Below are 22,538 nucleotides of genomic sequence, written 5' to 3'. Positions count from 1 at the left end.
GGTCATCAGTGCTTTATTAGGATGGTGTGAGAGTTACGGCTTTTTTTTGATCTTCCTTTTAAGGTCTTTTATTGGGAGGGACTCTTGACTCCAAAATGCTGTTACTTAGTGGGCAATATGAATGATGTAATGCATTTTATTCAGATTCCCAAACCTTGTCATTTCAGTTGCAATAATGCAGCTTTTCCCCATTGTTAGCAATCATTTTCTACTTTATTCTTTGTGTTCTCCAGATCCCTTCTGACAGCAGACATCAAACAGGAAAACTACAAATCAATCAAAATAAGATTCTTTCTATTAAGTTTCTTTTTAGCCTAATCTCATAATTCTCATGAGTTACTGATACTAAGAGAGTTAATATATTGTGTATCTCTTGCAAGCTCAAACCTCTTTTTATTTGGTCATGCAGCTGGCCCATTGCACCCAGATTTGACCTGAAATTCTGCGATGTGGTCACTCCGCAAAGCTGCTTGAAAACTATTGGTAGTCAGCTGCTTCGGTTATAACCCTTGTACCAATACTTGCCTTTAATGCTCATAATTTTGGGATAAAAAAAAAAAAAAAAAAAAAAAAAAAATTAGCATGTGCAATATTTAAAAAAAAAAAAAAAAAGGAATTATTTGGGTTGATTTGACTGAGTTTTCCCATTTTATTCTAGTTATTAATATTTCTGTCCTCTCATCCTGTCATCCATGAATGTAGTCTGCATAGCTGTCCTTCTCATCACACTTCTGTCTTTGCCACAGTTCTGAGATGCTTGGGGATACCTGCAAGACTCATTACCAACTATTCTTCTGCCCATGATAACAATGCCAATTTACGGTTGGACTTCTTTCTGGATGATGAAGGAAAAGTGGACACCAGACTTACAAAAGATTCTGTCTGGTGAGTCCTCCTGGGAAATGCCTTTAATGTATCAATGATAAAAGTAGTAAAAAAACCATGAGGGCAATGCCTGTATTGGTGTTTATTTCTCTGAGCACTGAAGAACACTGCTGGCTTTTGTGAAACAGAATGAATGGATTGTTGGTAGGCTGAAGCCTTGTTGTGTAAACCGGCAGCCTCTGAGGGATCCTGCTATTAATGTTACCATACCGTTCTCATTTAAGCACACTGGAGATCTGGAATGGGTTTGTGCTCCTTAGGGACCACATTTTTCTAAAAATGGAAGCGGGGTAGGTTGGGCATTTCCATCCTTCTGGAGCCAGGCTCCAAGGGGTACCTCAATATCTATGGAAAAACACCTTTTTTGATCTGTGCCCAGCTTCCATATTTGTACACTCGTTTTACATTGTGTGCTCTCAGCCATTAATGCAAAGAGGTGCTTTCCAAAATAAGCCACTTCAGCTGAAAAAAAAACAAATCAAGGTATCATAAAAGATACTGAAATGCCATCATCAGATTTATAAAAAGAAAACTCCCTAGGGCCAGGAGGAGTTTACAGATTCTTTTTGAGAAGACAGTCCTCTAACTGGCTCTTCAAACTCTTACAGTCTTCTGTCTGACAGGAGAAGTGTACCATATATTGACTATATGCTTTGTGTGGGATATTGGCCCTCAAGCCTCTCCTCCTCAGAGTGAAGAAATGTGACCTCTACATTCCTATATCCAGGAGATACTTGTCCTATTCAATGTTAATATACCTGACTTGTGTCAATGATATCTTCAACTCATTAGCATAGCAGCTCATCAGCATGTTTCATTAATAACTTAATCCCTGAAAGTCTTTGTATTGAAAGTGTAATAAACCCACTACATGGTGGAGGAAATGACTGAACCTGTTGCTGTGACGTCTTTCATGTGATTTCCATAATCAGGAGGAAATCTAAGGAAAGCAGGTACATTTACATGTGATGCTTGTGTCACAGCAAGACAGAGTAGTTGAGACTAGAAGGGACCCTTGGAAATCACCCAACCCTCCTGCTCAAAGCACCGTCAGCCAGAGCAGGTTGCTCAGGTCTGGGTCCAGTTGGGCTTCAAGTATCTCCAAGGATGGGCACCCCACAATGTCTCTGGGAAAATTGTGCTCAACCCCTTTCACAGTAAAAAAAGTGTTTCCTTATCTTCAGAAAGATTTTTCTGTTTAAGTACGTGCCACTTGCTTCTTGTCCTGTCCTTGGGCTACTGAGAGGAGTTTGGCTCTGTCTTCTTTCCCTCAACTCCCTAATCAGGAATTAGGATAAGGAAACAACACCACCACCAACACAAGGATAAGATTCTACTCAGCTGTCCCTTTTTCAGACTGAACAGTCCCAGCTGCCTTAGTTTCTCCTTGTGTACAGCCTGTGTTGTATCAGGCATTCCTTCCAGTTTTCTTTATCAGCAAACCTGCTGAGAGTACAGTGGATCTCGTAATCCTGGTCGTTAATAAAGCTGTTAAACAGTGTCAGACCCAGTATTGACCCCTGGGGTACACAACTAATGGCTGAGCTCCAACTGGGGTGATCACTACTGATCACAACCCTCTGATCTCAGCAATTCAGACAGTTTTCAACATATCTTGCTGTCCATTAGTCTAGTCTATACTTCAAAGGTTTGTCTGCTAGGATGTTCTGGGAGATGGCACTAAAGTCAAAAGGACCAGCCCCCGTGCAGTGGTCTCCCCTTTGTCCTTTCAGTCGCTCGTTTCATCAGAAAAGGATCTCAGGTTTGTCAGGCACAGCTGGCTGCCGGTTAATCCATGCTGACTATCGCCAATCACTAGCCCTTAATATGTTTGGAAATGTTTTCCAGAAGAACTTGCTCTATAACCTTCCTAGAGATCAAAGGGAAGCTGACAAGTCTGTCTCTCCCTGGATACTCCTCTCTCTTGAAGAACAGAGCAATATTTAATTTTGTCTATTCCACAGGAACTTCCCCCAGTTACCATGATCTTTTGAAGATAGATATGAGTGGTCTTACAGTGACATTGGCAAGCTCCCTCAGCATATTTGATGAGATTACCTCATATTTTCCATCAGATCCATTGGACTTGTGTGTATTCATTTTGTTTAACTGTTCCCTATCTTGTTACTTGTCTAGTTTTCATTATTCCAAACCTCTACACTTGTCTCATGGGCTGTGATTCCTGAGGGCAAATCTTAGCAATAAAAACCAAGGTAAAGAAGACATTGAATGCCTTCTCCTAATCCGTTGTCAGCAGGTTGCCTACTGTGTTCAAAAGCAGAGCCACATTCTGTAGGCTTCCTTTTGACACTGATTTGCTTGTGTGTCCTGCTGCTCTTCACGTCCCTTGACATACTTGGTTTGCTCTGTTTTGGCTTTCCTATACCTGTGCCTGCATGCTTAGACAGTGACTTTGTTTTCCTCCTGGTCACCTGTCCCCACTCCCCCCTCTTTCTTAAGCAGGTTTGGTTTGGTTTGGTTTGGTTTTTTGTGGTGGTTTTTTTTGTTGGTTTGGTTTGGTTTGGTTTGGGTGTTTGTTTTTTTTTTTTTTTTTTTTGTGGGGTTTTTTCTTTGTTGTTGTTTTGTTTTGTTGTGGGTTTTTTGGTTGTTTTGTTTTGTTTTTGTTTTTGTGTTGTTGGGGGGTTTGTGTGTGTGTGTGTGTGTGTGTGTGTGTTTTTTATGTTTGGATTTAATTTGGACTACCTTGTGGACTTGTGCCACTTTTGGTTGATTTTCTGCGCACAAGGATGGGCCATTCTTGAGACTGGAAGAGGTGACTCTTGAAAAAACAATCAGGTCTTGTGCATCCATCTTCTGCTCAGAACTGCCTCCCATGGGATTCTTCCAAGCAGAACCTTAAACATATTAAAAAAATACTCTCCTGAGATCCAGAGCTGTGGTCCTGCTATTTACCTTGTTGCCTCCTGTAGTATCCTTGGGCAGTTTTGCTTGTTATCTGTGAGACAGAAGGACCTCAGCATATCTCATGGGGCTGGTCCTTTTATGGCTCAGAGAGCTGTAAAGGAGAAGTCTTCTGAAACCTCCTCTGCCCATAAAAGATGTGAAACAAGAGCCAGTGACTGGGTGCCACAGTGCTCCATCCATACACAGCCAGTAATGGATCATTGCTATGCTCTACAATTTTCACTGTCTCATTTCTTCTCTCCTTCTCCTAACCTGATCTATGAAACACATCCCACCAAGTTTTGACGCTTCCTGTTACTTCCCTGCCTCTATTTTTCCCAGCCGTTTCCCAAGACTTCTTTATTTAACTTATTTTCTCCTTCATTCTTTTGGGTCAGGGTCAGATCATCCAAAATCATCCTAGTCCCAATGAAATCCATATGCAATTTTACAGTAGCATTTCATCCTTCTATCCTACATTTCTTTTCCATGGCTTGATAACTTTTTTTTTTAACTGCCTTGTTCATCCTTTTATCCTCCGAACACATTTATTAGTACATGGTGCGCACAACCCTTTGGGCATGACTTAATATATACACCTCTTTTCATTTCTCCTCTGTGTCCTTTCTTTTCATTACTCTGTAACACTCCTTGGTAGCCCATATGCTGACTTCTAATGACTTGTGTCTTAACCCTGATTTTATTTTTAATGTCTCTTTTATTTCTTTTTTTAAGAGGACAAACTCAAGGTATTTATAATGATTTTTTAAAATGCATTTCTCACTTTTATTTATAATCTCTTGAAAACTGGAAGCAAAGCTCTTTTTCTTTATTAATATATCATTTCTATTGTACTGTAGCCTTGTACTGCTGGAGCTGATCTGTCTTCAGGTCTTAAAAACTCTCAGACTTCAGGGATATTTGGAGACAGGATTTTTAGTCCAATCAATCTCTGAGTGTGGAGCTCCCTCTGAATGTTATCTGACATTTATTTATTTTTATTAAAGCTTGTCTTCTCCCTCAGGATAGGAAACAACACCACCACCAACAAAACACATATACAAAATTACACAGACTTAGCAAAAAGTTATTTTTATAAATCTGGCCGGATTTGGGGCCATCAGTACTGTCTGTTCTCCTTGTCTTTCTTAATGATGATATAAAGACACTTAAAGAATATTTCTCTTGGATGGGAATCAGGAGTCGCTCCTAGTGTGAGGTGCAAGCAGATCAACATCAGCATCTCCGAAGAAATTTGCTTGATGTCACCCAACCCCATGGGAGTTCCTCCATGTCCAGGCCTGTGGTGAAAGCCCTTTCAAGACCTCTGCTCTCTCATTTGCTTCCAGATCACTTTGCTCTAATTTCTCAACAATGTTAGCAGTGCCTGACCCTAGCAGTTCTTCTTGACCTCAGTGCCTGAACTTGTTCGCTCATGAAAGGGCAGCAGCTGCTTCCAGCGTGTGCCTGTCCCACAAGCAATACAAACTGCCGTTCTTGAATTGTCTTCCAGGCAAAAAACCCACCTGGTCATCTTTTATTAATTTCCCCATTGCTTTGTTTAGTCTATCCGTAATTATCTCTGTAAATATTTAATGGTCACTACATTGATCTCAATTGCCGTTCTTGCTTGCTTTAATGTCTCAGGCCTGCTGTAGAATACAAGAATTATAGAGTCAGTTCAACAAATTATGGCCACGGAATCAACTCCTCAGCTATGCTCACATCCATAGGGAAGTTTCTGCTGCCTTTGGAAAGGCAAATGTTTCCCACATCCTCCTCTCCTTAATGCTCACTGCTCTACAAGCAGGGTCTTTCTCTCCATTCAGATTCAACATCCTTATGTGTGTTTGTTATTTGCATGGCAGCAGACCTAAAGAAACTGACATTCTGTTGTGTTCAGCACTACACCATAGAAACCAGAAAGAAAGATCCTGTTCCTAAGACGAATACAGAAAAAAAATATAGAAAAAAAGTGTTACCTAATTAAAGTACTGAGGTAGATCTGTCATTTTCCACATGGTTACACCCCTCCCTGCCTTGTTTTTGTCATCTTTTCCTTTTGCCTGCTCTTCAGGCTCCTTCACAGAATGCAAAGCCAGTGACACATCTGACTTTGATTCAAAGTGAACCAGTGAAGGCTTCAGGGCAGGGATTGTCTTTCTCATATGTTGGGATAGCAGTTTGCAAATACCCACCTTCCATGAAGTGTGTCCCCATTCTCGGATAGCCCTCAGCAGAGTTCTGTGAGCATGATTCAGCACTGACTGCTCTCAGCAGCATCAAAAATTCTCTGAGTGTGTGTCATTTTCCTTGAATAATTCCTTTTTCTGTAGTGCTGCTTCATTAACTCTCCTAACTGACAAGTTTTACCCTGATCCAAGCTTTCATTTCCACTTTGAAATGTCTTGTTAGACAAGCTTCAGATCCTTCTGACTCTGCTCCATAGCCATTTTTCACCTATTATTAATGAAATGGTCAGAGTTTAACAATCCCCATTTTGGTTGCTAATATCATTGCATGTACTAGAGGCTACATCAGCAGCTACACAGATGTAATCTTATTCAGATCTGCTGTAGGATATGTATAATTTGCAAGCAAAATTGCCTCTTTCTCTACTCTTTCCTTCTTTTATTTTGTGCAGTAATGAAATTCAAACACTTTGCAGGCTTTACTGTGAGACCCTCTTTCAAGATTATCTTTTTTTCTTGGTCTCCCTTGAGCGTTTGTAGCACTGCAGGAAGTTACATCTGTCCGTCTTTTCTGCTCATCTTTGAAACACCCAGGGCAGACTGTGATGGTGCTGTACTGTGTTTTTTAATTCTCCTGAACATCCAGCCAGGTGAGAGCATTTTAACCCTGAGCACCTCGATGAAGTACTCTCAGAATTTTATCTTTTGGGTCTTTGCCCTGGTCCCTAAAGATGCAAGTTGGCCCACAGTCATTGTAGATGGGTTTTATGAAAAGCTGTATGTTTTAGGAGCTCTGACATCATTCAATGTCATGACACATGGGAAAAAACTTAAAAGGAATCCACAGTGAAGTTAGTTTTAGAAAGGCTATGCAGTGTCTTTTTCTCAACCAACATGGAAGCCAGCAAATCATGCTTGTTTTGAGCCATGAAAACAGAACTACACACTGTACGTTGCCGAGTTGATCCCAAATATTTTCATAAGAGATGCCAAAGCTTCAGTCTGAATAATTATAAAACAGACCATGTTTCATTGGCTTGAAGATTTAAAGTTTGCTTTAGCAGGCAGATTGAAGTGGAGGTGTCAAGCTGGAAAGGGATTCTAGTTTGTGTAGCTTTTCATATACCCCAACAATCTCCAAACAATGGTATATTTTCTGAGACATTTACACTCAGCACACATTAGAAGAATCAAAAAAGCTTCTTCAACTTTCAGTCAAGAAACTACAATGAAGAATTGTGGCATTCAGGTTTTAACAGATAGGTACCAAACTTGTAGACCTAAAAATTTGTTCTCTTAAAAGAGTAAACTTTTTTATCCCTGAAATGGCAGTTGGTGTTATTGAAGCAATGCCAGGACATAAATAAACAGAATTTGTTTTGGTCTGTGTGTTTCTTTCCAAGAGTTTAATATACTGGTCCCATCTCTTGTCTAAGGAACTATCATTGCTGGAACGAAGCTTGGATGACCAGACCTGACCTTCCCGTTGGTTTCGGAGGATGGCAGGTTGTTGATGGGACACCTCAGGAAACTAGTGATGGTAATATTGCTTGAAGTCCTCCTTAGCTCACTTTCTAATGTTTGGGATCTCTGTTTCAAACAATGAGCTGATAATAGCTGAGCCAGTGGCACCTGGCATCATATGGCCAGTGACAACTTCTTGAGCCAAGTAACCACACTCACCTCAGGGCCTTCTCCTGATTTGTTTGTAAAGAAATAAATACTAAAACTCTAAAATAAATCTGTCCTTGTTATAACACTGCTTATGATGCCCTAGGACACAAAATCCTGCATGAGAAATGGCCTGCTTGCTACAGAAGAGATGTAATCCTGTTGCCAAAGATGGCTTCTCACGTTTTAGAGTACCTATACGGGACCCTGATCAAATTAATTCTCCTTTACTTTATGTAGTTCTAACTAAACTACATGAGCAGGCAGTAGGCAGGAGAGAAAAAAAGTGAAAAGTCACTGCTCTTTCTTTCCAGTCCTTAATTTCCCTTAAAATACAATCTTCTCAAATTTGTAGAGGGATCTTTCTTAGCCTGTGGTGTACCTGAGTCCTTCCAAAATCATCTGTTTTAACCAAAACCAGCTGTAACTGTATTTCAAGCACTTGAGAGTTACAGTGGATGTTATAGTGCCATTGAAGGTACTGAACCACCAGACTGTTCCCCACTCGAATCTGTATTATCTACAGGGCTGGTAACAAAATTAAGCTTTTTGCTTCTTGGTCAGGAGTTCCTGTAAACTATTAGAAGATTTCATCAAACCACAATAATTGTTTTTCTTCAAGAAAATATAATATTTTTGCCTGTTTTTAATTTATTTAGTCTCTCACTTTGTCTCTCTTCTCCCCACAGGTATGTACAGGTGTGGTCCAGCCTCAGTTCAAGCCATTAAACATGGTCACGTTTGCTTCCAATTTGATGCTCCTTTTGTCTATGCTGAGGTACATATGTGAAAACTTTTACTGCAATGTGTGATATCGGTGAGACCATAGTGAGACAGAAGATAGGGTTCCACTTCAATTTATGGATTGAGAAGTTACTTCATGTCACAGAACAATCTCATCATTATATTTTGACATGCCAGGTGTGATACGACTCTAATGAATGACAGAGACTTCTCTCACCTCTGCTCCCCAATGTAGTAATAAGAAAAAGCTGCTCTGACTTCATCAAAACTTCAGGCTGTGGTCATTCTTCCTTCCAAGATTCAGCTATGCTGAATGGGTCACTAGCTCTAGCTGCTCATTCTCTTTGCTCACCACACTCCTTTTGACTACTGTGGATCATGGAGATCTCACATGGGTGATTTGACTGACAGATCTGAGAGGGAAATATCTCAATAAGGAGATAGAGAGCCTGATCTGGAGTTTTAACCTCTTGCATCACCAGAGGAGGCATGCCCAGAATTGCAACTCTGCAGGACAAGTTTCTCTCTAATTGAATTGTAAATGGCTTAGGACAGAAAAGAATGAAGTTATTTTAGCTGTTAAGCATTCTCCTATTTCTAAAGCTTTTTTTGGTAGAAGATGTGTGTAGTAGTGCTCCCCAAATTTGAATGACCTCTATGTAACCTTGTAAAGCACCCTCTGTCATTCTGGAACTGTGAATAGTAAGATGCATCTCAGCTTTTGAATAATTTTAAACATGAAATGTCGATGTGAGTAATTAGTGGGACTTCAAGTCAGTGTGTCATTATTTTGGGGGAGATAGGCTGATTCTCTTCCTCTCTCTTCTTCCATATATCTCAATCTTCTTTCATTTAATTCCATAGGTGAATGGTGACATTTTTTACACAAGAATGGAGAAAAATGGAACCCAAGTGGTAGAAAACATTGACACAACCCGTATTGGGCAGTTGATTGTGACCAAGGAAGTTGGAGGTGATGGAATGATGGACATTACTGAGGAGTACAAGTTCCGAGAAGGTAAACTGAAATGTGCTGGGACCATATGGATGTAAACTTATCTCAGCCAGACCCTGGATGATGACTTGGAAACCTGTCACTGAGGGAGCTTCATGAAAAGCCGCCAAAGTGTCCTCTGGAGTTCTTTTTGTAACTCTATCCCAGAAACACTGTAGATGCTTTGATCATAAGGCACAAACAAAGCACAAACTTTGCTACTCTGAAATGCTTTAGACTAAGTAAGTTGTAGTGAAAATAAAGGTTAGTCATGGAGCAACTCAAAGCATTCAAAACAATTCAAGGTTTTCTGTACAGATGTTTAGACATTTCTTCTTCAGGCCAGATGTTCACACAGAGTAAACCAGTGTAGCTGTATTGATAAGAATTCAGCTGCATCACTTTGTCTGGTACAGCTTTAACACCAACTCCCCTGGTAGCTGTGAAATTCTCCCACTGCTAGTGTTACCCCAGGAGGGTTCACTGTCCTCATCCACTCATTTCGGCTACTACAAGCTATGGAAGCACACCCTTATGATCAGTAGGTGGCCTAATGCTGCATTTCTCTTTCTTTTCTAAATCTGGTTTTCATTCATTCCTAGGCTCAGACGAGGAGAGATTGGCTCTTGAGACTGCTGTGATGTACGGGGTTAAAAAGCAAAGTATCCAAGATACCACGTACCAACCACAGACAGATGTTGACATGGACTTCCAGGCACAAAAGGCAGTCCTTGGCAATGACTTTAAAGTCACTATAACTTTCAGGAACAAAAGTCGCAACTCCTACACTGCAACTACCTACCTTTCGGGCAACATAGTGTTTTATACAGGAGTCACAAAAAGCGAATTCAAGAAACACTCTTTCAGTGTAAAACTGGAACCCTCTTCATGTAAGATTTGCATAGTTTTTTGCTCTGTTATTAACTGCTTAGTTTTTTTTTCCTGTGTTATTAACTGCTACCAGTGTTTCTACCCAAGGGTAGAGCCAACTCTAGTAGCTAGGATTAGGATATTCTATTGGGTATCAAAAGGATCCACTACAGACCCTGGATTGGTTACCAGGGTCATTTAAAGCTGAGGCTGTTTCCTTGAGGCTGTTTCTCCCTGCATAATGCTCTTTTACACCAAGCTGCATGTCTGGGAATTGTTATTTTTTCCTTCTTTAGCACAAAAGAAATCAAAGGAGCATGGGTATTAAGCTACAAGGTATTGTTTTTCCTTTGAATTCCTTTATTTTCCTAGCAGCATCTCAGCAAGGGAAGGGGAAGTTCTGGTTCCACAGGGTGTACAGAGACAAAAAGATGTATTTCTTGTCTTACCTGGTAGAAGCTGACAAGTTCTGAGTAGATTCAAGTGAATATCTGGCTTTGGAGGACTGTGCAGTTCAGGATTTCATATTTACAGTGATCTAAAAAGTTTATATGTAATGAGAATGTGCCACAATAGAGCAGGGACATTTGTCAGCTGGGCAAGGACACCGAAGGTGAGTTGTCTTTACAGATGCAGCATTTACTTTTCCTAGTACCCTCTGGAATACAGTAGGGAAATCCTGCCTCCCACTTCTCATCAGAGAGGCAGCTCCTGGCAGACTAGCTCAGGAGGCTCTGGGCAGGTTTTTGTACTGCTCAAAGTAGGGAAGAGGGTTGTTCTCCTTTTTAAACTTGGACATAATCTATTCCCTGTCAGCCATTGCAGCAGGTGTTTAGGACCTGCTGTACTTCCAAGTGCTACTTAGCAGGCCCTAGCAACAAGGGTCTGCCAATCACTTGTCCTCCTGACAGGCCTGTGTCCTTAGTCAGTGCTTCCAGCTCAGCAAAAGTGATGCCAACGTGCTCCTATGGAGATGAAGCAGAGGATCCTTCACTTGAGTTCCCTGTTGAGAGAGTCAGCAGCCATGACTTTGCTTTCTAGATGCTGCTATTGGGCAAGTCAATCTTTCTGAGCACAGCAGGAGTGACAGGGCTTTGGGAGCCCAAAAGATGGGCCTCATGAACTGGTACTGCTGCTGGATCACAGCAGTCCTGGCTGACCTCTGAGCTTTCTGTCTTGTCTACTGCATCCCAGCTCAAGAGACACTGAGCCCTTATTCCTCAAAAAAAAAGGGTTTCGTCTCAGTGAGAAGCCTCCATGGAACCACAGTTCCTATCAGGCCATGGAAAAATCCTCTGCTTTCTTCCTCACTTTGAACATCATCTGAAACTGCACATTCTATTTGGAGCTGATTATTCTGCAAAATTTAGAAGTCCACTGATAAGGATCTGCTGGCGAAGGTTAATAAAACTTCTGCCTCCAGCCTGTAGCAAAGCCCTGAGAGCTGCTTGCTGATTCTTTCTAACTCTGTGGATCATTTGTAGGGGGCCTGGAAATGGGCATTGGGTTGTTCCAATACATGCTATCAAAACACAGAGTGAGGGTTTAACTTACATCAGTTACTAAATATTTGACCTGAAATACTGCCAAACTTTTGGATACTTGAATAGGTACAGTAAAAATAATCAGTTTCAATAGTCTTGGTCTAAATTCTGTACCGCTTCATTGGTGAGGGAAAATTCAGCCATCTTGTAGAAGTGCCTGCTACATTTTCTGGCATGGCTCCAGGACTTGTTTGCGTCTGCTCTTGTATCAAAGGTCTCAGTAGGGTATTGCTACCGAAAATACAGCTTCTGCAGTGCTTCGAGGATCACCTGGCTCCTCTCTGCAAGAAATGAAATGAATAGATGTTTAAACATCACTGAGCATCATAATTCTTTTTTTCTAAGTTAAGTAAATGCTAAGAAAAAAGCTTCTTGAAATAGTGCTAGAAACACTGAATTGAGCTACGGTGAGTGAATACAGACTGGGGAGAGGCACCTGAAAGAACAGAACATGGATTTTTATGTATGTATATCAAGAATATGTCCTCATCACTGCTTCTTGCCAATGAGACATTTTTAAAGTTGTTCCCACTTTTCAGGGTGGAAATTTGCTTATATCTGAGCTACAGTCATCAACCTGTGGGGCACTCTGTTCTGCAACAGGACAAATTACACCATTTCTGAAGGTGATACATGAAATTTGAGCATGAATTCTTTCACCTTTTCCTTGGAAAGAAGTAAATGTGGAATCAGGAATAGTGTCTGAGCGGGTGGGCAGTGTGAAGGATGGTAGTGTGATTCATGCAAGTGCGTGAGAACAATCTGTCAGGGATGTAAAGGGAGGATACCTTCCAAGACACCTAAGAAGGATTTGTAGACATTGTTTAGGGCAAGAAGAGTGTGTGTGTGTGTGTGTGTGTCTGTGTGTGTGTATATATGTATGTATATGTACAAGTATATGTATATGAATATGTATATGTGTATATATATTTATATATGACAAAAAATTACAATGCTACACATATGTATTAAAGGCATTCTTCCAGCCCAAAATACTGAAAGCAAGAGGCAAACTAAGTTTTCAAACAGGAAACTAATGAATAATTTTCAGAATAATGATTAGAGGAATTGTGTGGGTTGAAAACATCTTTGAGGGTTTGAATAGCTTAAACCTTCCAGTGCCTTCAAGGGTGCTCTCACATCTACTGAGTTATATTTAGTTTTCTCTATTTTTTTGAAAAAATGTAAGGTAACTCAGTGTTGTGTCTCCCTTGGCTTTCCCAGATGCATAAAGAGGTACTGACAACTTACCAGCATAACCAGTGCTAAGACAACAGAAGTTTATTCTTTTTTTTCCCTGCAGTGATTAAATTTAAACAGAAAAGTTTTTCTTTTCTTCCATTGTAAAGTAAATTGCTCCTGGTTTGTAACGAATTTATTTACTTATTTATTTCTCAGATGAGAAGTATCTTGCCTGATTTATAATTTACAGTTAAGGGTATTATGGGAAATTCTTTTACACAAGATAAAGAGTGAGAGGGAGTGAGCAGGAGCACATCAAGTAAATTTAAGGCTGGCCTAGTAAATCCAGGTCAGGTGGCCACCAAGGGAATAGCTTTGAAACCAAATCAAGGAACTGGTTTTGATGTGAGTGGATCAAAAGAGCGAAATGGGGTGAATGTCATTCACCCGAGTTCCATTATCGCAGTGTTTACAGCGTATGCCACAAATACAATACAAATAATGGATAACAGGAATCATCACAGGTAACAGATGGGAGATCTTGATGTGTTTACTAGGGTTATAATGAATGTTTATAGAGAGAAGAGCTCCAGGTCTATATATTTTGCCTGGTCAGTTAGTTAGCAGGTCTGATTCTCTGCATCACGTTCTCACACCATTGTTGGCCTGAGAATTGCAGTTCAATATAGTTAAAATTAATGATTCCCTGCTTCTCAACTGTCTAGCCTACAGGGACTCCTTCCTTCCAATAATTATTGTCAGCAAGCACGTGAAAGCTCTCTGGAGGGCATGCTGGTGACAGGAAGACCTTCTTGCTAAATTTTGTAGGCAAGTCCAGTGTAGAACAAAGGCAGATATCCAACCATGTCCTGGAGAGCAGGTGTTCTCCCAGGTAGCCTCACAGGTATGGGCTCACATCCCTCAATTGCTGCTCTGGTGGCATCCCTGTGCCAAGAAGAGAGGCAAAGAAAGAACAGGAGTAAATTGAAAGAGCAGACATTTACAGGAATGAGACTCAAATGCTGGTTTGGACCTTTGTGCCCAGCAGATATGTATTTCCACCCTTCCTTCTCATTTATTTTGTGGTAGCACCTAGAAACCTTCAAAAGTGACCTGGCCCATGCTGAAGGTACTGGACAGGGGCTGTGTGCAAACCCAGCCCTTGCACCTGAAAGCTCACAGCCTAAATGGAAAGAGGGAAAATTAGAGGGGAAATGGTGCAGTAAAGAAATTAGGTTAGGAAAAAAGAATCAAAGCCATTCGTCAGCTCATAAGCCACCTTTTTTACTAGGCACGCGTGTAATTGGCACTGGCCATGATGGGAGGAGCAGTTAGTGACTACATTGCTTCAGATTACTTTTTTTCTTTCCTGTGTCTCCCCTCAGCCAGCTCTTTTGACATTGTGATCAAATCGAGCGAGTACATGAGTGACCTGCTGGAGCAAGCCTCCTTTCATTTCTTTGTGACTGCGCGGATCAATGAAACAGGGAAGATTCTGGCCGTGCAGAAGGCGGTAATGCTGGAAATTCCCACCCTGAGGATCAAGGTAGCTCAAGGCTGTGGTGGAAGGGATGTGTTCTCTACAAGGGAGTTGCATTGACTTGTGGAGCAGAGAAGTGTGTGTGTTTATGCACATTAGAGCATCTAACATGGGCCTTACAGAGCAGTGGCTGGCTGGAGTGTGTGAGGGTGCATCGGTGCATTCATTACGTAGTGTGTTGAGTGTCCCTGCATTGAAGAGAGAGGTTGACAGCAGCCCTGGTAGCAAAGAGCTGAAATTATCTCAGTGGAGGAAAGAGGGGAAAAGATCTGAGAAAGCTGAAGAGACTCAAAGGGTAAGAGAGATTACTCACTCAAGTCGCTCAAGTTCTTTAACTACTTCCGAAGTCTATTATATTTAAAGCAACACAGCACAGGGGCCTCTTGCTGAAGAATGAAGAACACTGTTATTGAAGTGATTTTGCTGGGAGAGCTTCTGCAGGTACTGCAGAAAGGTTCTCCAAACTTGAACGGGCAGCATTGATTTGGGACAGTGTCTTGGGATTTCAGTGCTTTGCTGCCCCTCTGAGTGTACTGTCACTGGTCTTCCCTGAAAGTTGAAGCACTTCTGCAGACAGCGCTGTGGTACCTATGAAAATGGAGTAATGCTTGTGGTACTAAAAGGAGCCTGTGTTGTACGGCAAAGACAAGCCATTTTAACTTAACTGGGATTAACTTAACAAGCCACTTTAACTGGGATTTAGACTTCCAAATTCATAACCAAGCATCCAGATAAATTGCATTGTTTTCAAAAGCACCAAGCCTTCAACTGCTTTGAATGATGGCATTTGGATCTGCTTTTTTCCTAATACTAGGAAAAAAAAAAATCAGAACCCATGTTCAGGAAGCTTTATATCAGTATGAATACAGCTTTGTAAAATTCAGGACCTTGAAAGAAATCTAAGTTTATGCAACTTTTCCCCTCTATATATTTATTTGAACCAGTGCACAGGTTTCCATATAATAATTTATGTAGCAGCTGCATCCTTATGCAAAAAAAGCTTTTTTAGAAATGTGGATCAAGACTACAGAAAAGTTTGCCAAAAAATCTACTCTGTTTCATGGTCTTAAGAAATACCATGATGCTCTGCTCAGATAATTGTATTTTCTTTGCTGAGCATTCCAAAGAGGCGGTAAACAACACATGTAAATTCTAATTCAAATACCTGTCTTCAATAACCAAATTTTAAAAGTAAAGAATTCTTTCAATATTAAATAGAACATCTTCTACATCATCTCAGATTTTCGACTTCAAAGTAGTTTATCCTCCTCACTATTCTGAAGAAAAAATTTTCAGCATATGAAATAGGCTGTCCAGAACTCATGTTTTCAAGTAAAACTAAGTTTCTCTCTTTTCTGTTTCTTTGCGATGTATGAAAATACACTGAAATTTTGGAAGCTGGATTTTTTTAAGGGGGTGTGTGTGTGCATGTGTGTGAGCACATATTGACAGAGGAAATTTTGATTTATTACTTTTTAAAGAAATTTGAAATAGTTTATCTGTTCAAGATAGTTTATCTGTTCAGTTTCCTTGTCAAGTTTGTTCATTGTTTGAATATGATTGGCAGACCAGATTTCTTAATGTGAGAATGAGAGAGAAGAATGAAAAAATGTATCTCCCATGACGTCTTCAGATGCACCTTTGTTCTTTCTCTGTTGGCCTAAGGAGATTGTCAGACTCAACAGTTGAGGAAATTACACCGTACTCTAACCTTGAGATCAGGTTACGAAAATAAGACATCATGGTCTCAGCTGCAAGTGTAGGACTTCAGGATGAGTTTGAATCACACACAGTGATCTTAAGCGATCAATTGAAATAAGGAGGTTATAGGATTTCTAATTGAGCTAAGACTTCTGAAAATGCCACTGGGTGTCCTTTTGCACCTTCAGGTGGCCAAATGACACCTGTTGAGAGCTTAGCTGTATCTCCTCCTTTACTCCAGTCATTTTATTGGTTTTTGGCACAGAGTAATCCCTTAGATCAGAGTCTATGCAGCCTTTTGCAAATGTCATACCTCCTTAAAACACCTCTTTAAATTTATTGACAAGAAACTTGTTTTTCTGAGTTACCTTTCTCAAGGCCCTTTAAATCAGTTGGTGGACCATGAAGTGGGCTGGAAGATCAGCCAGCCATAAGCTGAAAACTGTTGCCCAAGCAAAACAAGTACACATATTCTGTGAGAAATGCTGAATTTCCTGGGGGGTAAAGAACCCCAAATCCCCATGTATGTAGCCACTGTTTAAAAACACATTTGTTTGGAGGTTTACTATTTTCCATAGTTGCACTATTACATTGTGCAAAACGTACTGCTCTTTTGTTCACAAAGGGTTTGGAGGAAAACTGGCCTTCAGGCCTCCACAGAGCACATGTGCAAGGTTAGAAACCCTCCAGAGCACGAGAAGAGAATGAAAAAGCAAGGGGAAAATGGGCATGATAATATTGAGGGTGCAACCACATAGCCTGGTGTTTCTAATTTAGGGTAGTAAGACTTGCCCTCCTATTCTGGAGCTGATGTCCTGGGCATATCCTTTCAGTGCTAGTGGGGAGCCTGAGGAGGGGGGCAGAGGCTGCGAGAGAGGCCCCATCAGCTGGAGTCCTTCTCAGTTGGGCCCTTAGCTCCAGAGCTGTACATGCAGATTTCTGGTTTTCTACGGAAATGAGGGGCTGCCTCTTGATCTGCCATGTGGTTTGAGGGAGAATTACAATGGGTGGAAAAATGTGCCATCCAGCAATTTTCTTCTCACTAGACTTTCTTTGCCTTGTGCTATTTTGCTGTATGCTCTGTTCTTCTGCCTTGCCAGTACCGTGTATCTGTTATTATCAGTTTCTGGTGCATTGTCCTTTCCTTGTCTTGCAGACCAAAGGTGAACTGGTAGCTGGCAGAGAAACGTCTGTGATTGTGGAATTCACCAATCCTCTGAAACAAACCCTGGAGAACGTCACGCTCCGCCTCGAGGGACCTGGAGTGCTGAGAACAATAAAAAAGCAGTTTGGGTAGGGAAGAAAGCACAACCAGCTTCGAGTTGGTCCCCTGCTTGCTCACAGTAGGAAGCTCACAAGAGACACTTAACTAATGCTGTGCTGAGTAATTTAATTCAAACACTCTCTCTGTACTTTAAAATCCAATACACAGGAGAGCTGTAGGTCTCAATAGTCAGTAGAAGTCGGGCTATCCAGGGACATTGTGAGAGCATTTCATCTGTTCAGCGCCAGTGCTGGAGGAATTGGTAGTGTTTGTGGGTAGTTGCTAGTGCAGCCCAAGTTTACTTTTTCACTGTATTACATTATTTTTAGCACTTGACAATAGCACCTACAAGCTGCTATCACAGAGAGGAAGATTTATCCTACACTTGAAGTGTTTACTGCCGCTCACTCAGCATGTGCAAATCAAGTCCTGTGCTGTTTTTCAGAAAGGGCTTTTCTCCGCTCATGTTAATCACGATTATACAAGACATTCAGGTACCTCAGATGATCTTTTCAAGCTCGTGTCAAGACACAAAATGTGTGTTGTTTGCAGAGCCTGCTGGCATAGCTGTGGCGTGTGTGTGAGCACACAGCTCCCCTCAGTAGCTTCACTGCTGCCCTGGCACACGGGCATGTTCCCTTCACAGGACACTCCCAGACCTGAGGAAAAGGAAAGCCACCTTCATTGTTCTCAGAGTCACACTTTACCCTGACACTATGATACCCCTACGCTAAGCAAATTATAAATCCTCTTTCTGTTTGAGTTCAGTGTTACGAGTTTAGCATTTGCCAAGCGTATATAACAGAGAAACTTGGAAAATTTTGAGGCTATTTCTTAGTGCTGGGTATCTATCTATCTGGGCTTAGTATCTATCATTACCTGAGCCGATGGTCCCCAGGTGTGTGTAAAAGGAGTTTGAAAAATTGCCTGTGCTTCAGCAGCTGCATAAATTGTCAGCAGCCTCTGCAGCCAGCAGGGGAGGTCTGAGGCTGACTGCACCTGGGACAGGGATAAAAAGATCAAAACCAATCTCCAGAGCGGAGCTGATAGAAAAATAACCGTGAAAAGGCAACATACTGTGTTTGCTTTGTGCACATGGTATGTCACAGGTGCTGTTGAGCATGACTCAGCATGGTCTACAAGAGTTACGCAAGTTGTGGCAATAGCCCTCATTGCTGCCCAGCTGTGCCAGCCTCCCCTGTTGTTCTGCATCCTTTTCGATCCAAAAGCTGCTGTGGACTGCCCTCACCTTCAAAGATGCAGAAATTATCAGGTGCATCAAAGGCACAAGAGTTAGGGGAGAAAAGTGACTCATGGAACACACGTCATTTTCCTTAGAGTCACCATGTTTTCCCCTTTTCAGTAATGCCCTTGGCAGCATTGAGAATGGAAATGGATCATCTTAGTAATTTTAAGATTTAACTTCTCTGAGATGAATATAGGATGCAGGTGATACACACAGAGGACAGAGTGAGGGGCAGTTGTAGTTTATTTAAATAAAAATCACATTTGTCTCCAGGCATTCAAAGTGATAAATGGCTCCAGTGTGGTGATGGCTCAGCATATTATGCAGTATCATTCATCACTGAGTTGTCTCCCAGAAAAATCAGATCAGGGTGGCTTACTCCATTTGCAAGAAGAATTAAACACTTTCTAGGCTTTCCCCACCCTTCCAACACTTCTCTATTTACCAGGGACTGTTACATATGGGATGGAGCTTTTATAGTTCTCTGTGAGGATAAGGTTTTTGGCCTCTGTGTACTTTTCAGGTAGCTTTTCTGTATCACTTGAGTGGCTCCACAAAATTGGTCATGCGTGACCCAGCTGATACAACATTATTTTGGTAATGTAGTGGCCTGGGGGCTTCGGTCTTGACCATTCATAAAATCTGTATATAGATAAAGATATTGATATTTAGCTATTAGCTTCAGACAGATGAGGAGCATGAGTTATGGAAAAGCCTTTGGCAGCAGCAATTCTTACACAGGGCAGTCTTTGCATGACAAATGAGAATTAACCAGGCAGTGATGGATAGTGCTAAAAGGATTATAGCCAAGCATACTTTCACACTAGCAGGTAAGTAATTTTGGGTGTTTCTATATGTCAAAGCTAAACTAGTATTAGTGTTTTTAATGAGAAGCAACTTGTCTTAGAAACAGGACAGTAGAGAGACAGGAAAAGGCAGATTTGGTTTCCCAGCACAGCTGTTTTCTTCCTGAGCGCGCACACACACACACACACACACACACATATCTACTGAGATGATAGCACTATAAAGCAAAGATGCTTGTGCTACCCTCTCACTAGAGCACTGTGAAGTTGTGGCCCCAAAACCTTCATCCTTAGAGAATCTGGCCCCCCAGCTACTCAAGAAGTGTAGTCTGCACAGCAGGCATGTATAATATCTTCTTCAGACAAACTTTCCATTCAGACAATCCCTTTCAGATATTTCCCATAAGCTCTAAAACACGTTTTACTTTCTTCGGCAATTGAAGTCATTGGTTTATCATGATTCCATCTTAGTGAGCATCTGGTGGATGCAAGCCCAGCAGCTATGGGGAACAGAATCTCTCTCATTAATAACAAAGATAAAAAGAGGGAAAACACTTGCTGGAAGCAGTCTGCACATGCTCACATCAAAAATCTGATTTTTCTCTGTTTTGGTTTTTTTTTCCCCCCTAAAAGTGGGTACATGCCCTAAGGTACCTCTGTCTGTATATGCAAAATGCAATGCAGTGCCATTTAGAGATATCTAAGCTAACCTCTAAGGAGCTGGAATACCTCATTTTACCAGGGGCAGACTTGCACTGAAACAAATCCTCAGGTGGGAGGATTCCAGGGTAGCTCACTTAGAGATAATTAAGGTTTCCTGTCTCATGGCAGCTTGTGCTGAGCCTGGGCAGATATTCCTGTCCTGACCCTGGCACAGGACCTGGCACCTGAGAACCAAATCCTACCAGATGAGAATTTGAAACAGTGACTGTAGTATAGGCTTTTGTTCTCTGTTCAGTTGTTTTCAGGACACTGTAGCCGTATGAGTTAAGAACAGTCAACTTAGAAACTTCTAATTTAACGCTGAGGAAAAAAACCTCCATTTTTATAAATAGTTCCCCACTACACGGCTTTGTCCATTGCTTCCTTTGGAGTAGTTGCATCCCAGCATCCACCAAACACAATCAATCAATCTATAAATATCAGCCTTCAAAATCTGCACACAGAACCTTGTGAAAGCACTGAGAAAACACAGAAGCCCAATACCTGAGGCTCTCCACGCATCTTAATTGCAGCAAAAATTGAAAATCAAGAACAGTGCAGAATACTGTTGTTTTATATATGAGTTATCAAGAACCACACGTAATTTTAAAGGGGAACCAACAACAGCAGGACTCCCAATAATACTTTGACTTGTTTGTATGGACATGAAGAAGTCATCTGAAGGAGCCACTGGGAAGATCTGCTGATGCTACCCCTGTGGCAGGGTAGTTCAGGGTAGGAGTGGCAGACAGGTTCGACGTCTCATAGGGTTTGCAGGGGGATGATCTGGACACTTGGACTTATTTAACCACTTAAGGAATCACCACCAGACTATAGACTATAATAATCAGGAAAAATGGAATTATAAAGTAGAAAACATATATGTTAGCGATAAAGAAGGTCATTCTGAAAGTGATTGTGAGAGGAAGTGACAGAAGGCAGAAGAAAATGGATTCATTTTGGAAATTCAAAATTAGCCTGAAGGAAGGGCTAGAAAAGGCTTTATCAGGGTCAGTTCTGAGAGGAATAGAAGATGGAGAGAGTAATTTATATGACACTTATGAGAATGAGTGAAACATAAAATATTTGACACTTTATACTATCCACCTTCAGTTTCTCCAGTTGTGTGTCAGGTTGAGAGCACTGGCTGACTGACTACAATATTGAAACTTTTCTTTTTTTTATTCAGGAGAATCCCAATGAACTCTACGTTGACCTGGGAAGTAAAATTTACCCCAGTGCGACCAGGTTTACGAAGACTGATTGCAAGCCTGAATTCTGATGCTTTGAGGCATGTGTATGGTGAGCTGAATGTCCAGATTCAGAAACCATGAACCAAGGTGCTGCCTTCTTCTCTCATTTAGCTATATTTAAAAATGTCATGGTAGGGGGTGGCTGAAGGAGAGGTATAAATCTGCTTATTGTTATTTTAGTCATCTTTGTGCTGAAAAATTTTGATAAAGCAAACTAATTGGTATGACTGGGGAGAGCATAAAAAAGCACCTGGATGCTGAATGATTTAAAATTCGCTCTAGATAATTAAAGGCAATTCTAGGTCATATTATTCCTGTAGTTCACTTGTATTTATGGTCTTTTGCATTAGTGCTGCAAGGGAATTTGAAAAGCTCCATTCACCAGAGTAATCTGAACTTTAGTTTTAATTAAAGCCTGGTATTTCACTGAAAATGGAAGGAAAAAAAAAAAAAGAACCCAGTGTTATAAATTCTTGGACTGAATTACACAACGTTATGGTAGATCATTCAGGCTGCAATAGAAACAGGTATTTCTAGCTAAAGGGTCTTCTTTATCTTACAAATTAATAATGTTCTGGTTCATGGAGAGCTCACTTTGCTGGAAGCATCTCTCAGGATGTTTTATCCTCAGAATATTCTCAGCCTCTTGTTTGGCCTTAAAATTTCCCTGTGCTTTTTCATCCTATTCTCTCATGTGTGAAGGCATCCACATGTTCACATCATACCCTCACCAGTCCCTGTGTGCAGTTGATATGGTGTTACTCTACTTTGCTGGGTGAAAATGCAGCCTCTGCCTCAGCATTTATCACACAAAACCTGCGTTTGCTGTCATATCTCTTGTGTAAGATGTGTTCTCTCTTCACCCTTCTCTGCCTTTTTTTCTCTCCTGAGCCCACCCTGTAGACCCATCTCCCACACGAGTGTGTCAGGAGTGTTTGCTGTCCCAGAGCAGTCCAGGCTGGCAAATGAGGTGAAGGACAGCGGAGTGGAGCAGGGAGCCTGAGGGTCTTCTCCTGCCAATCCCACAAGCCCAGCCAATA

General features: G+C 41.2%; 1 protein-coding gene across 1 annotated transcript in view; it reads left to right on the top strand.

Annotated features, from left to right (window-relative positions):
- The window catches only part of F13A1 (coagulation factor XIII A chain), a 58,137-nt gene extending 36,320 nt beyond the window's left edge, over positions 1-21,817 (top strand). The window contains exons 8-15 of the mRNA XM_040083738.1: positions 747-885; positions 7,418-7,521; positions 8,342-8,430; positions 9,261-9,414; positions 9,993-10,280; positions 14,372-14,532; positions 17,384-17,520; positions 21,435-21,817. Coding sequence (XP_039939672.1) covers positions 747-885; positions 7,418-7,521; positions 8,342-8,430; positions 9,261-9,414; positions 9,993-10,280; positions 14,372-14,532; positions 17,384-17,520; positions 21,435-21,579 — 1,217 coding nt within the window. The 3' untranslated portion in view covers positions 21,580-21,817. The remainder of the gene's footprint in view (positions 1-746; positions 886-7,417; positions 7,522-8,341; positions 8,431-9,260; positions 9,415-9,992; positions 10,281-14,371; positions 14,533-17,383; positions 17,521-21,434) is intronic.
- Positions 21,818-22,538: the final 721 nt, after the last annotated feature.

The sequence above is a fragment of the Hirundo rustica genome, chromosome 1 (genome assembly GCF_015227805.2).
Source record: "Hirundo rustica isolate bHirRus1 chromosome 1, bHirRus1.pri.v3, whole genome shotgun sequence".
Taxonomy (NCBI): Eukaryota; Metazoa; Chordata; class Aves; order Passeriformes; family Hirundinidae; genus Hirundo; species Hirundo rustica.
Note: the sequence above shows the minus strand (reverse complement) of the source record. Positions and strands in the feature narration are given on the sequence as shown.